This window comes from Eucalyptus grandis, chromosome 6 (assembly GCF_016545825.1).
Source record: "Eucalyptus grandis isolate ANBG69807.140 chromosome 6, ASM1654582v1, whole genome shotgun sequence".
Taxonomy (NCBI): domain Eukaryota; kingdom Viridiplantae; phylum Streptophyta; class Magnoliopsida; order Myrtales; family Myrtaceae; genus Eucalyptus; species Eucalyptus grandis.
The window spans coordinates 19,323,924-19,339,204 of record NC_052617.1 but is presented as its reverse complement, the minus strand read 5'-3'; the positions used below and the strand labels follow the sequence as shown (position 1 = coordinate 19,339,204).

General features: G+C 41.8%; 2 protein-coding genes across 3 annotated transcripts; one reads left to right on the top strand and one right to left on the bottom strand.

Annotated features, from left to right (window-relative positions):
- The first annotated feature begins 2,187 nt into the window (after positions 1–2,187).
- LOC104448799 (V-type proton ATPase subunit a3) lies at positions 2,188–10,643 on the top strand. 2 transcript variants are annotated; one of them, XM_010062708.3, is made up of 18 exons: positions 2,188–2,501; positions 2,778–2,822; positions 4,025–4,147; positions 4,226–4,333; positions 4,632–4,742; positions 4,839–5,012; positions 5,205–5,342; positions 5,897–6,004; positions 6,084–6,191; positions 6,322–6,470; positions 8,101–8,254; positions 8,344–8,504; positions 8,594–8,800; positions 9,040–9,223; positions 9,298–9,381; positions 9,487–9,680; positions 9,905–9,964; positions 10,053–10,643. In XM_010062708.3, exons 1-18 carry the CDS (start codon positions 2,355–2,357, stop codon positions 10,255–10,257), a joined length of 2,460 nt encoding a protein of 819 aa, XP_010061010.1. In that variant the 5' UTR covers positions 2,188–2,354; the 3' UTR covers positions 10,258–10,643. The 2 variants fall into 2 exon arrangements, with proteins under 2 accessions (XP_010061010.1, XP_010061011.1); XM_010062709.3 differs by having other exon boundaries at positions 2,189–2,501; positions 4,022–4,147.
- A 249-nt stretch (positions 10,644–10,892) lies between these two features.
- Positions 10,893–14,868, bottom strand: LOC104448798 (cysteine protease RD19A). Its single transcript, XM_010062707.3, has 4 exons — positions 14,363–14,868; positions 14,108–14,227; positions 11,590–11,836; positions 10,893–11,414 (listed from the first exon to the last, which is right to left on the bottom strand). The coding sequence occupies exons 1-4, from the start codon at positions 14,825–14,827 to the stop codon at positions 11,137–11,139; spliced, it is 1,110 nt and encodes a 369-aa protein (XP_010061009.1). The 5' UTR covers positions 14,828–14,868; the 3' UTR covers positions 10,893–11,136.
- Between the last annotated feature and the right edge of the window lie 413 nt (positions 14,869–15,281).

Below are 15,281 nucleotides of genomic sequence, written 5' to 3'. Positions count from 1 at the left end.
TACATCTAGGATACTTACCTTGCTTCACAGTATCTTTTGCAAGTGGTTCTTGGTCAATGAAACCGAGAAATTGTCCTCTGGAAGCACGTGGAAGTTGGCTTCTTCAACTGGAAATGAGATCTGCAGAAAAGAAGAATCGTGACCAATCGGGCTCAACACTTAGAAAAATTTCCAGTGTTTCTTGGCCCGCTAGGAGGGTGTACTTTCGGGGGGCTTTAGGAGGCCTTCCCGATCTCCATTTGGGACGTGCGACCTATGGATGGAAATATCTTTGAGTGAAGTTTCACTCTATAGTTGAAGGTTTTGGCTAGTTTTGGCCGAATGGTTGTGAAAATCTCACTTTTCTCTCTCAAGGTCGGTCTGGATTTTCTGGGTTTTTTCTTTCTGGAGTTGCTTCTGAAGGTGTGTTTGGGGAACGATTCCGAGCTCTCCTCTCCTCCTCTCGTCTCCTCTCTCTCCTCCCTTGAAATACCTTGCTTCAGTGATCTTATCTCCTGAATTAAGGGATTTTTGGTCAGTCTCTTGTCCACCTACCAAGCCTGTCAACAGGGCTACTCCACCCACTCTCTGACTTAGCCAATTTTTTTAACTTCTGCAGCTGTTGAGTGTGCGGATTTTGCTGCGATTTTCCGGTGCTTTCAGCAGCTTATCCCTAGCAAATTTTCGTCCACTTGCACTACTATATATGGTCTTTCAGCACGTGCAAAGATCGAGCTAAATGGGCGGCTGAGTGGGATATGGTGGGGCCACCAATATGGCTACTTAGCAGCTCCGAATTAAGACTTAATCGTGGATTGAGATTTGGCACCTGGTTTGGGTGCTTTAATCCATCACTTTGGCTGTGGTTTTTGATCAATTAGCAAGTTCATGTATAGGAGTTTAAGATCTCGACCAAATTTTGCAATTGTGCCCACCCAATTTTGCAAAAAAGTTCCTCAAAGTTGGCCATTTTCTTATCCGAAAATACCCAATTCAATACAAATGTGGTCTTTTTGGCTCAATTTGATTTATTCTACTTGGCCCAAATTCAATTTCAACTTAATTGATGACCAAGATGATGATTTAAGGGCTCGGGCGCAAATTTTGCAAAATTTGCGAATTGGTCTCTCGACTTTTTGAAATTGCATTTTGGCCCCAACTTGTCATTTGAATTCCAATCTGACCTCCTAGGCTTGGCTAGTCACATTTAGATCGTTGGCCCAACTTGCTCTCTCTCTTTTTTTTTTTTTTTTTTTTCGATTTCTTCTTCTTCTTTTTTAAATTATTTTTTTATAGGAAAAACATCTTTAATTTAAAACACGATATTAAACACCTAGATAATCTATATGCCGGAATGAAATATTTTTGGGCAAAAATTAGGTGTCAACACCTTTAATCTGGTAACTCTTTTATTATCCGCTCGGTAAAAGCTATTACTTTTTGCATAATTGCGTTCCTTCTACAGAAGCATTTTCTCACTTCTTTTATGGAAAAAGGCATAATTTTCTTAAAATAATTAAATTACCCTCTCTTAATTGTTATTTAGCTATTTCACTTAGCTATCGCTATGGATAGTTTTAACTCGGCCAAAATTTTACCAGCAAAGTCGACATACTTGGCATACCAAATTTATTCTCTAAGAGTAAAACTAACTTGCAAGAGGGAAAAGCAACCAAGAAAATAAAATAAAAAAACTCTCACCAATTACATGCAAATGGCCTTTTCCGGCATCATGCTAAGTTTTCAGTCGCCACCTTCGTTTCCTCCTCTCTTCTCTCGCTACTCCCTCTCTCCCTGCTTTTCTTCTTCCTCTTATGTCCTTTCTCAGCTGCACGACGGAGAACAGAAGCTCACTTTTCCCTTTTCATCACCCAGATGGGCCGAAAGGGTTGGGTTGGGTTGGGCCTTCAATGGCCCAACAAGCTCCCTCATTTTTACAATTTTTCTCGTCTTTGGACCCCCACATTTAACATTTCAAAAAACTTTTGATTTTTTTGGTCCAAAAAAACTCGGCCGGCCGTAACACCGATTTCCGGGCATTGATGACCCGCCGGTTCGATTTCCGAGTTTCCGCCGGTCATCAACCCCGGTCGGAAAACCGAGCGGCATGCTCCTCAAAATCTAATAACAGATTGAAAAATAAATAAATAAATAAATAAAAATAGAAACACAAATTCCCCACCCGCGTTGAACGGTCGCTGTCCCGGAGTCCATAAAAGAATTCAGGCACGCGGTTGAATCGTTGATGACCACCGACCGACCGACCGTCTCTTCGCCGGCGACGTCGCTCCGATCTCCGCCCCGCGCGCATCCCCCGCAATCCGCCTCTTCACCGTCGCCGCGCGACCGCATTCCGTGAACGCGTCCGAGAGACGATGAGGAGGAACGGAGGAGATCGCTGGCCGACGATGGATCTGCTCCGGTCGGAGCCAATGCAGCTGGCTCAGCTCATCATCCCCATCGAGTCGGCTCACCGGACCGTCTCCTACCTCGGCGATCTCGGCCTCTTCCAATTCAAAGACGTAAGCGGCACGCACTCTCGCCTCCTCCTTCTCGATTGAGAACTCTCCGCTCGATTCGCGTTCGTCCGATTCCGATCGGTGTCTGGCGATGGTCTCGAGCTGTTCCTGTCGAGTTTCTCTGGTTTTCTCGGTTGACATCGATTCCCGGTCGCCTCCGCGGCTGAGGAAATTCCAGCTTACGTTAGGGAAGCGATCAACCATTTTGAAGTTTTCTCTTCTGAGTTCATTAGCTTGTTTTTCGATTTGATTTGAGTTGTTCGTCTTTATCTGATGCAGCTTAATGCAGACAAGAGCCCCTTCCAGAGGACGTATGCCGCCCAGGTGCGATTCTCTCTTTTATCCGCCTTCTTTACGGCTACGCCTGCAATACGAAATTCATCACGCCGCTTGAAGGATTTTGTGCGCTTTGCGAAGAGTACAATAGCACAATTCCAAAAAAGTAAAAAAAAAATGTTTAAAAAGAAAAAGGAAATAGGGTTTGGATTCTTCTGGGTTCCCTTTGTTAATTGCACATCGAATTTGGAAGAGATAGTTTTCCCTGAACACGCCATGCTGTGATTGCGGTATCATGCACGGATATCTGTTGAGTCTCCATTTCGAGAGAAGATATTTTATGTCAGATTTATGGTTTACACCTCCATGTGACAGTGACACGAGGTGTAACAAGTTAACCAAACATGGAATTCATAACGCACATTACGCCAAGTTGGATGAAATCCATAAAATGCGGGCAATGCTGATGAGTTGGTTACACCATGTCATCATTGTCTCGTAGTATAATTTTGCATAACTTTCATTTTGTGGGTACATAAACGAGCAAGTGGCTATAAGATTTTGATACTATCTACGGGGCCAAATTTCAGGCATTTTAGGAGTGTCTTGAATTGAGATATTATTAATGTACACAAGTCATTGATCAATGTCGAAACATATCCTGGTAATGGGACTCATCTCCATATGGCCACATGTCTCACAGTATGGATTCATAAACACGGAGAGGACCTTGGTTTTTTCTCAGACGCATTGTTAGTTAAAGAGAATAATGGCAGACTACGAGCTGGCTTTGCAACTCAGTTATTCTTGTGGATGTTCTCACGTAAATGAGACACCAGGCTCTTAAGACTTAGCACTGTCAGCATTAGAATGCAAAAAATTTGTTGCTTGGCTGGATTGTGTATTTAGTTGTCCAATCTTTTGGAGAGTTGATCCCAGAGTAAAAAATGAGGTAGCAGGTAAACAAGAGTAGCCATGTTCTCTTACCCAGAAAGATTGACTTATGTCTATTGGGATAATTTTGCCAGTTCACAGAGTGAACATTTAAATGCTTGCTAAATTAAAAGGACCACACAGTTAACCTATAATACACTTCTATCATCAGAATTCCAAGATTATTATTTCTCTAATGAATTAAGATGCATTATTCACTATTTCCTATTGGTAACATTTTATTTAATATTAGTTTCTAGGGACTGGTACTGTAACCGTTAATCTTTTTCTCAGCATTATTTTATTTAAATTAGTAGATGAAAAGGAGTGGAGAGATGGCACGCAAGCTACGTTTTCTGAGGGAGCAAATGATAAAGGCTGGTTTATCGACATCAACAAGGCCTTTGGCAGGCACTGATGTAGATTTGGAAAACTTGGAGGTTAGATGGATACGTCATTTAAATTTGGTATTGAATTTCTTTCTGTGCAAATTAACTAACTTGCTTGGATATGGTTAGGTGAAACTCGGAGAACTTGAAGCAGACATTATCGAAATGAATGCAAACAACGAACAGTTACAACGCACCTATGCTGAACTATTGGAATATAAGCTCGTTCTTCAGAAGGTATGCATAAGTTGTGGTGTAGTTGATAATTGTGCGTTATGTTGTACACACCCTCTTCTTGGCCCCCTCCACCCCCTCCACCCCCACCAAAACCCAACACCCACACCTGTTCCTGCACCCACATGCGAGGATGGAGAGATAGGAAGCACATGTATTCACTGAACATTAGCATACGGGATTTGTCAGTTGGAAGCTGGGATTTCATCACCTTTGGTCCTGGATTTTTCTTGGAGGGGGGAAATCATGGACGTGCTTTACAACTTGTGGCGTTTGCTTCTGTGCATTTTTCTGGCTGCAGGCTGGTGAGATATTTCATTCAACTAAAAGCATTGCTGCAGTTCAACAGAGAGAACTTGAAGCACAGTCTCCTGGTGAAGGATCCATTGACAGTCCCTTGTTATTGGAGCAAGTAAGGGCTCGTGCTTTTTCTGATTTTCCATTTCTGAAATGATCGGCTCTCTCATATTTCTATACTCAAAGGTCCTTACGGATTGGATTTGACTAGGAAATGGTGACAGATCCTTCAAAGCAAGTCAAGTTGGGTTTTGTCAGTGGCCTGATGCGGAGAGATAAATCAGCAGCTTTCGAAAGAATTTTGTTCCGTGCAACTAGGGGAAATGTGTTTTTGAAGCAAGCCATTGTTGAAGAGCCCATTAGAGATCCTGCCTCTGGAGAAAAGGTCAATAACTGTAATAACTGCTGCTTGTAATCAGATAAAGTTCTCGTTCCCTTCATGTCGAGTTATTGCCTGTTGTTAACTTATTTATGTGTAATATCCATGCCTTCTTTTTACTACAGAGGTGCTTCCCCTTTTTGCTATTATCAATTTTATGATTCCTTTTACTTGTGAACTGATTGATTTTGATTACAGGTTGAGAAAAATGTATTTGTTATCTTCTACAGTGGAGAGAGAGCAAAGAACAAAATCGTGAAAATATGTGAAGCATTTGCAGCAAATCGGTATCCATTTGCAGATGATGTAGGCAAGCAATTTCAGATGATAACAGAGGTATGTTAATCCTTTGCGACATTTATTTGCATGCATTCGCAGGGAATAGAAGCTTCAATTTATGATGACTTGACAGAAATTGAATTTTGACCTATGAACGCAGACAAGTATAGTGATAGTTTCAGACAAGTATAGTGATAGATAACATGAATTTATGGGATTGCATAGCCAGTTCCTTTTATTTGACTAGGGAAACTGTTTGCACTGATAAAAGCTATGAAGCAGGATGAATCTTTAAATCATTATTAAATCTACTGAGAAAGTTTATAATTTCATTTTCGTTGTTCCAAAAGGTACAAAAAGTTTTTCTCATCTGGTTGGGTCTGAAAGCATGTCTCATTAAGTAGTCAGAGAAGCTTCTGCCTGTATACACTCATTTTGATGACTTTTCCAGCTCACTTAATATGTCATGTGTCTTTATTAGGATGGATGTAAGTACAAATTAAAAACTGTTTCTTTTTTACCTGATTCTGGTACATGCTCGATACCTTTGGTGCCCAGTAACTGTTTCATTTAATCTGATACTTGTAATTTCCCTATTTTCAATTATTTAGGTGTCTGGAAGACTCTCGGAGTTGAAGACAACCATCGACGTGGGGCTATTACACCAAGCGAGTCTGCTTCAAAACATTGCTTATCAATTTGAGCACTGGAGCCTTCTGGTGTGTTTGAGTTGCTTTATTTTTATTGCTGAATGAACTGTATGATGAAGCTTCACATGCTCTCTCACCACTTGCGTAGGTTAAGAAGGAAAAATCCATATATCATACACTAAATATGCTAAGCATTGATGTGACCAAGAAATGTCTCGTTGCAGAAGGTTGGTGTCCAGTTTCTGCAACCACTCAGGTTTGCACACCATGTCATATCCCCCCTTTTTGTTTTCTACATAGCTCTTTTGTTAAATCTTGTCTGACTACAAGTAGGTCCAGTCTATGATTTCAAGGCTTACTTTACTTACTGAGGCTTGCCCTTGCAGATTCAAAATGCACTGCAAAAGGCAACCTTAGATTGCAACTCGCAAGTGGGAGCAATATTTCATGTTCTGCATACCGAGGAATCACCACCTACCTACTTCTGTACAAATAAGTTTACTACTGCTTTTCAAGAAATCATCGATGCATACGGGTTAGTCGTGTTGTCAGAGCCTTCTGAGGCCTAGTTCTTTAAATTGTGACGTCAGCAGCTCCAGAGTTTCAAATATATGCTTCTATTATTAGTAGTAGTTCTGAAGATCTGATTTGATGTTCGTGAAGTGCTAAGAAAAGCAGAAAGTAGGGCAGTTCCTCTGAAACTAGCTGGGTTAGTCCCTTCATTATGCAGAAGCCTCATTGGAGGATAAGTCTTCATAAAAAAATGTCAGAGCTGATATCAATGCCAGCTCTTACCGTTTCACCTAATCATTGAAGCTTGAAAAAAGCAATCAGCAAATAAAAATTTCTTTCTGCACCTCTTTAAATCTTTTTCTATCTCTTATTCTTGCGGGTAGTTCAACCGTCAAGTAGAATTCCCCTTTTTCTATCTTTTTCTCATGTGCCCGCACATTCTCCTTAATTCTGCTTTTGCACATGTTGGTGCTTAACTGCCTAGCATTCCGGGCTTTAGAGCATCACTAGCCTTATACGTATAGAACTCTCCTTTAAGATTAAGTGGTATTTGACCATCGCATAAAACACTGATGCACTTATTTACTCTCTCTCCATCTTGCTTGGACTCTGTGTGTGGCGTATCCATCTTTCTCTGCCCTTTTGCAGAGTAAATCCAAGGGATAGGAATCTTTCACTCCTATGGAATTTTCCTGGTCTCCAATTCGCTCACGTGTAATTGGAACTTTCTGCTCATACTGAGCTTACATTCCACATATTTTGTCTTTGACCAACTTTGATGCGTTCAATCTTTTCCCTCCAAAGCTCAAGTTTCTCATTTACTCTTTGCTAGGGTTCCGTCTACCATGATCATATCATCTACAAAAATAGTACATCAAGGTACATCATCTTAGATATAGGTAAAGAGATTATTCTGTTCTCCATTTACATGGGAACCAAGCAAAGACAGAACTCTTTACATAGATTTGCCAGTACATGAATCTGCTTACATCCATTATGACTTCAGTGGTTGACAGGAATATACTATAACACTCCCATTGGTGAAATATGTGTTGCAGTGGTTGGGTTGTCTAGTTTTGACTCTGTTCAGGGTATATTTTCAAATCAAAGTAACTATAGTGATCTAGAATAGCTCTAAAATGCAAGCAATATATGGCCAAGGAGCAACACTCAGTTTATTGAGCCAATTACCTTGCCTGGTTCAGTTTGGATTGTTTAGCTTAAATTCATAACTTGTTGATGTCTCCACTGTCCAAGCACAAAATGTTCTGAATGGAAAGTAAACCTCCTTTTCTCTATAAAACTAATTTTGTCATAATCCTAAGCAAACATACATGACATCATGTGTGAGATATTTTTACACCAAAACAAATGAACCTATTAGTGAACTTTCATTTGATATATAGATATGAACATCTAATCAAATTAGAAGTTGATATGGTTTTTGTTATTCCAGTTTCTTTTGTGTTTTCGATTCTGTTTGGTCAATTTCTGAAACTCACTGATTGATCACCTTCATAGTTCTGACCCTGAAATCCATATCGATAACCGAGTGACTGTACTTTCTGGTTTCATTTGATTTTTGGGGCTCTCTCATATTAAGTTCTTGATTTTCCTGCAAAATTCCTGAGGAACAATTGTCTTTATTGCAGAATAGCCAAATATCAGGAAGCAAATCCTGGTGTTTACACGATTATCACCTTTCCTTTCCTATTTGCTGTAATGTTCGGTGATTGGGGCCATGGCATATGTTTGCTTATGGCAACTTTGTACTTTATCTTCAGGGAAAAGAAGCTTTCTAATCAGGTAACTTTCACGTGCCCCATTATGAGCTGACAGTTTTATTTTCTTACTGAAGTTGTCATCACTTATGTTTGGTTGATCTTGTTGAACAGAAACTTGGGGACATCACAGGCATGATATTTGGTGGTCGTTATGTCATCATGATGATGGCCCTGTTCTCAATTTATACTGGACTGATATACAACGAATTCTTTTCTGTCCCATTTGAAATATTTGGGCCCTCTGCCTATGCTTGTCGAGATCTCTCTTGCAGGTATTAAAAGTTTTAAACACAGTAAATGCATTAGGAGCCATTGGCATTTTCCTGTGCATGTTATGAGTACTCATAGTTTTTATTTTCAGGGATGCATCTACCCAGGGATTAATAAAGGTTCGTGCTACTTATCCATTTGGTGTTGATCCAGTGTGGCATGGTACTCGAAGTGAGTTACCCTTTCTCAACTCGCTGAAGATGAAGATGTCTATTTTACTGGGAGTTGCCCAGATGAATCTGGGAATTGTGCTGAGCTACTTCAATGCTAGATTCTTTGCAAATGATCTGAACATCCGGTGAGATATTGTAGGGGTAGCTGAGTCTTTTTCTTTTGGTGCATCTTCTCTGTCCTTTCTCCCTTCAAGAGAGGGAGGTGAAATTCAAACTTTCTCCTGGAGCCTACTGGAATTTGGCTTCTACCATCCAGTCAACCTCTTATCTGTTAAATTTTCAGTGTTGTGTTCTTGTCATGTATGTGGAACTTCGGCCTCATAAGTGACTGAAAAATGACTGCTTTTGCAATGCCTTGCTTCAGGTACCAATTCGTTCCCCAAATAATATTCTTGAATAGCCTGTTTGGCTACCTGTCACTCCTTATAATAGTCAAATGGTGCACTGGATCACAAGCAGATCTGTACCATGTTATGATATATATGTTCTTGAGTCCTATGGAGGACCTAGGTGAAAATCAGCTTTTCTTTGGCCAAAAATTTCTACAGGTTTGTGTGCTTCTTGTAATTCACTTCCTTGAGCAAAATATGAACACTCAATGATAATCCTTTGTCGCCTCCAGGTTATTTTACTTTTGTTGGCCCTAGCTGCAGTTCCATGGATGTTATTCCCCAAGCCTTTTATCTTGAAGAAGCAACATGAGGAAGTAAGCTTAAGTTTAATGCCTTTTTCTTCTACAGAGTACCTATCACATAATTCGTGTTGCTTTCTTTTCATCGTCTGTCGCTTGATATCTTAATTGTTGTCATAGAGGCACAAAGGGCAACAATATGCAATCCTTCACAGCATTGATGACCCTCTTGAGATGGATCTTGATCCGGATTCCCACAGACATGAGGAATTTGAGTTCAGCGAGGTTTTCGTTCACCAACTTATACATACCATAGAGTTTGTACTTGGAGCAGTTTCTAATACAGCTTCTTACCTACGGTTATGGGCTCTTAGGTAAGGAATCACACATCTTCAATTGGTTTTCCACAAAGCATGTCAGCTGATATAGGTACACTGATGTATGTGGGGCACTCTTGTTTATTTTCATCATAATTTCTTATGCTCAATAAAGATTTCTAAAGCACAATAGGTCAGCATCTCCTTACGTTTGAAAAGAATTGCATATTCCAGATATTGTTCTTCACCTGCTGATCACCCGGTTGTTGAATTTGTTTCAGTCTGGCCCATTCGGAGCTGTCCAGTGTATTCTATGACAAAGTTTTACTCCTCGCATGGGGGTAAGTCATCTTTCTCGCGGGATCTAATGCATATTGGTTTGTGAGATCTAGCAATAGAGAAATTAGTGATTCATTGCGACTCCTACAGGTTCAATAACACCCTTGTGCTCATAATTGGCATCGTAGTCTTTATCTCTGCCACTGTCGGCGTGCTTCTAGTGATGGAAACTCTAAGCGCATTCTTACATGCCTTGCGACTTCACTGGGTGGAGTTCCAAAACAAGTTCTACGAGGGAGATGGTTATAAGTTCCAACCCTTTTCATTCGCGCTACTAAGCGAGGAGGATGAATGACACACGAGGCACAGCTTTCGGCGGACAGGAGATGAGACTTTGTTGTATTGTATTCGTCTTGTAGATATCCACTGATCCATTCTTTTAATGGAGTTCGTGTAGAACCTTTAGAAAGCAAGTGCCAGGACAGAGGACGCGATGGAGCGAACTCGGTAGACCTTGACCTCTTCATTCCCCACTTCATTGGGGTTGTAGAAGCCAACAAACTTGCAGATCCAGCTATGGCTGACCTCGAGGTTTGTGGCTAATCATTCAACATTCGTTGTAGGTATTTTAGCTTTGTGATGTTTCCTACCGTCAAATAGGAGACATGATACAAGATATAATAAGACCATGGTCGATCCATTTGAGTCTAATCACAGTAATTTCATTTTTATACTCGAAAATGATTGATGTTTTCGTAGCATTTTCTTTCTAAGGCAAGGAGCTGAGTACCGGTATGCATTGTCACTTGATACTATCTGCCAGAAAGTACGCCATGGGAAATTCTAACGGTGGAGAACCAAACCAAAAAGAGAGAAACAACAGAAAATGAAGAACGTCATGTACCACAATGCATCCACCCTTGGCACTGGTCTTCCTCCTCACACCACGAGGCAAGCGCAGCAAGTTCCGATAATAAGAATCCAGCGAAATTTAGGAGCACGCAGAGATACGTTATAATTTCAGTTGGCCACACATAATCACAGATAGTTAGCATACATGGTATCATCTTATACTTTACAGATGCAACAGCAGAATAGCATTTCGGATACTTTCAACTGTGTCCAATGTCTTGAAAAGGTACGACACCTAAAACAATACCATAACACGCTCACCTGGGCGTTCATGAAGGAAACCTTGTGACGCCTGTCACAGGATTTCCTGCGACTCGGTGATCTAATGAGCTGTGGTGTGAATAGCAGCCACGGTCGACACCATCGAGTCGACGCCACAGATATCGCGGCCCCTGCAGATCTTGTAATATCCATTCTCGCCCCAGTTCTCTCCCCACGAGTTCTTGATTATCCAGTAAGGCTTCTCTTTGAACCGGATGGGAGCATAACCAGCAGATCCGTACCCGACCAAGAGCACCCCGTGATCGAGATGCTTCCCGCAAATATATGGGCACGACACTCCTCCTATGTATGTCTGCATATACACTGCATTGATCCCGACTGCACAACACAAAGCCACAAAAAGAATTTACATTCTGTTAAGCTTCATAGCTGAAAATAGCTAATTCTATTCAACAAAAGTTAATCTTTCGATTTAAACTATGTCTATTAAGCTGACAACTATTCAAACGATAAAACAGGTGGCTTTTTGCCCAAAATAAGAGTGGCCAATTACCAGCCAGGGGACCGTTCTTGACAAGATTTGCTGCAATCTGTTCCTCGTCCAGGGTAATAACACTGAAGTTAGATACTGATGCTGCAATCTTGCTCTTGTCAAATTTGCAAGAACCACGATCAGTCCCAGTATAAGGATAGTCTTCCTCTCGCTCTAGCCCACCAACTTTAAGTGTGTACTCGAAGGCAGTTGTCATCAGCCCGCCACTGCATCCCGAGTCACATGCACCGTATTCTTCAGGGTCACACTGCAAGAAAGTAAAGTTTCAATACTTTAGTATTGGAAACACCATAATTATGGAAGCATCGCATTCAAGTTACAGCCACTATTAGTTTAGAATGCATAACTGTATGCAAAATTGAGGTCTAGAACTCGGTACATTGTTGACCCCAAGCTGATTAATAAGAGCAAGAATTATCAAGCAAGAGTCATATTGTGTGGGACCAATAAAAAGAACACAAGCCAAAGAAGACTTGCTATCATGACTAACAGAAATGGGAAACAAAACGAAAAAAAGTATCCAATGTGATTTACTCTTCAAGCTATCACTCTTCAAAGCTATCTCATCCATGCAAAACCATTAGGAATCTGCTCTGTAGTGCAGCAGAACTTCTTGAGCCAGCTAAAAAATTATGTCGCAATCCCAATGCTTCGAGTAAAAAAGGCAAGGCTGGATCAACAAATACAACTACACCAACGAATCAATTCATTCACGTTCCTTTCACAATCAAATTGGTTGAGGTCATGGACTCTCTAGCCAGGACAATTAGATGCTGATTTGGTGGCTTCCCTCAAGTGCCTTTCCAGTCTAATAAGCCAATAAGAGTAGAAGGTAGTAGATTTTTCTCGGGTCAGCAAAAGATTTCACGAAGTTCATTTGTATAGAAGAATATTATCTTGAACATAATATGACAGAACCGGATGGTTAAAAGCTGTGCAAATAAAAAGGCCACTGGGCATATCTCCACCCATGAGATTGGACCAGTTACACAAAATCCTATAGAATATTTACTTGTATGAAATAGCTTAGATATATTATAAATTAGCTTTACATAATATTCACATCTACTAGTTCATAATGTGGCCTTGTTGTTACTGAAAGTATAGAACTAAGCGAGAAATGAAACCAAAAGAAAATTAGTCTGTCGTAGTAAAACAAGGCTGAGAGGAGAATTTCAGAGCAAGACTTGGATTCCTCCCGCCAAAGCCTCTCACAACTAACCTGACAGGTTTTTTGTGGAAGCATAAGATAGCATTTAAACGAAACAATTGAAGGTAGATTTTGTGTCCCCTCATCTTGAGGTAGAGAACATCTAAGGTTATGGTGGGTTCACTGCTGAATAGTGCAGAAGTCGAGGTTTGGAAATTGAAACTAACTTTGGCACCAACCTAATGGACTCCGTTTCTTCAGTTGCCACTTAAAAGCAGAGATCATTAGCATCTCTGGGGCCAGAGGGAGAAGGAATTGTAGAAACCAGAAATGCTGGATGATGGTGCTTCAGGATAGTTGAGATAACAATGATCGTGCAACTTGTGCTGCAATACGATCGGGCACACTCGCCTCCACTATGACACAAAATTGTAAATAAGGATGTTTGATGAATAATTGTTTGACCTGGGTTGCCACTTTGACTTTTGAAAAGAGGAAAAACCTGGCTACCTGCGTATCACCTGGTCTGCCTGTTCAGCTTAACCAAAAATGACCAGAGTTTTTGGGCCCGGGAAGGCAATCAGGAATTAGCAGCTAACATCCACAATTAGATCTTACTTTTAGATATTAAGTTACATGCACTTGATATTCTACTATGGAGTCACCTAATTTACAAGGGTTAACCTCTGCCATCTGTATGGACGGATATTACACAAAAACCCTCCCTTGCAAATGCAGATTCGTAATCTTGACCTTTTCCTATTCACATAATCTCGAACATCATAGTTTAAGAGCAAATTATACTTCATCTGAGGTATAAAGGAAAGCCTAGCATTCCACTTGATAGAGATTGCTGAACATAAAACAAGATAGCGACTTAGAACCAGATGCTAAAGCAAACAGGCAGAAATCCAAAAAAAATAGAATTAAACGGCAATCATCTGAAACAGAAACTGGTAAATTAGCAACTCAGGCAAGAGCGAAACACTAGACCGTCCAAAGATATATACCAATGATTTCAGACAAACCATATGACGAACTGTGAAATCTTTCCTTTTGATATGTCTTAAAACCAGCAAGTGCTTCAACTTAATTTGAGTGGTGGTGGAACGACTATCCGCACAAAAGAACAACAGAAAGATCACGAATCCCAGATATTAGCAGGTAAGAATCAGATTCCTAGAGAATTATATCAAAAAACGTACGGTTGGCAAAGTTTTCGTTCATTTCACGTGACGACAGTACTTCAAGCTTACGCAGGATATACTCAACCTCTCTAAACTATCCAACTCCACTAGAGGCTGTTGAGGAAATATCATGCTTGTCGCTAACTTAAAATCGTCGGAAGAAAGCCAAAGAATCACGAACCTCATGGTCACAGTCCACAAGCTGCTGCTCGCTCAAACTCGTAAGCTCTCCGGTAGCCAGAAAATGAGCTCCTTCCAGAGCTCCGGTCGTACTAAAAGACCAGCACGATCCACATGCTCCCTGCGATGATCAACGAAGCCATATCTACATATCTCACAACAATCCAAACCGCGCAGTAACGGGACAGGATGCTCGAGAAGTAAACACGAAACAACATAGAAGTAGATTAATCCTGACGAGTAGGGAACAGTTTACCTGGTCTTTGACGCCGGTGACGGCACCGCGATCGCGCCAGTCGAACTCCGTCGGGAGATCGTCGGTCGGCAGGACCGGCGCCTTGTTGGCGTCGGTCGGGAGGCGGAGCCGCTTCAGGCCGAGGAACTGCCGGCGGAACTCCTCCGGGGTGAGGTCGGAGAACTTGGTGACGCCGTGGACCGCCGAGGGGTCGAGCTTCTGGTGGAGCCGCGCGCGGCGGAGGTTGGCCTTGAAGACGCCGAGCCGGTAGTCGTGCTCCTCCGGCGTGGCGTAGGCCTTGCCGAACCGGAGCTTGAAGTCGACGAAGTGGCGCTCCGCGCCGAGGGCCAGGTCGTCGTCGCCGCCCGACGACACGACCTGCCTGATCAGCGGATCCTCGCCGTGGCCGGCGGGCTCCGCGGCGGCGATCCCGGCGGCCGCCGCCGCGGCGGCGATGGCGAAGAGGACGAGAGGGAGACGGGACATGGCTGCAGTGAAGGAAGCGAGGGAGAAGCGAATTGCTGGCGTGCGAAAATACAGTAGCGGTCGTAGATATAGAGTATGGTTTGGAACGAGGAAGGAGGAGAGTGGCTCCGAGATGACGGTGGGCCCCAGCGGGTTTCGCCACTGTGGTCTCGCCACGTGGCTCTCGACGTCATACCGCGGGGTAAAACGGCCAATATGCCGCCGCTGGAAACTTTTTGTTTTGTTTTTTTCTTATTAATTTCGTTATCCTTTCTTCCCATACGTGCGAATACGAATTTGGAAAATAAAAAATTAGCAGAAATGTCAAACACGTAAACTCTCTGTGCCCACTAACCACATATCTACCTCTACTCTTTTTTTCTTCGCACCTCTAATTTAAAAAATGCAAAATGCATTCTGGAATTTTTATCTTTACAAACCACTTTGCACCATCACATCAATTATCCATAATATC

Excerpts from the sequence above, each read along its gene's own strand:
- LOC104448798 (XM_010062707.3), bottom strand. The coding sequence starts at position 14,827 with ATGTCCCGTCTCCCTCTCGTCCTCTTCGCCATCGCCGCCGCGGCGGCG. Across the intron at positions 14,228-14,362 it reads TCACCGGCGTCAAAGACCAG|GGAGCATGTGGATCGTGCTG; the intron begins GTAAACTGTTCC and ends TGATCATCGCAG. Across the intron at positions 11,415-11,589 it reads CAAGAACGGTCCCCTGGCTG|TCGGGATCAATGCAGTGTAT; the intron begins GTAATTGGCCAC and ends TGTGTTGTGCAG.
- LOC104448799 (XM_010062708.3), top strand. The coding sequence starts at position 2,355 with ATGAGGAGGAACGGAGGAGATCGCTGGCCGACGATGGATCTGCTCCGG. Across the intron at positions 5,013-5,204 it reads ATCCTGCCTCTGGAGAAAAG|GTTGAGAAAAATGTATTTGT; the intron begins GTCAATAACTGT and ends TTTTGATTACAG. Across the intron at positions 6,471-8,100 it reads GAAATCATCGATGCATACGG|AATAGCCAAATATCAGGAAG; the intron begins GTTAGTCGTGTT and ends TCTTTATTGCAG.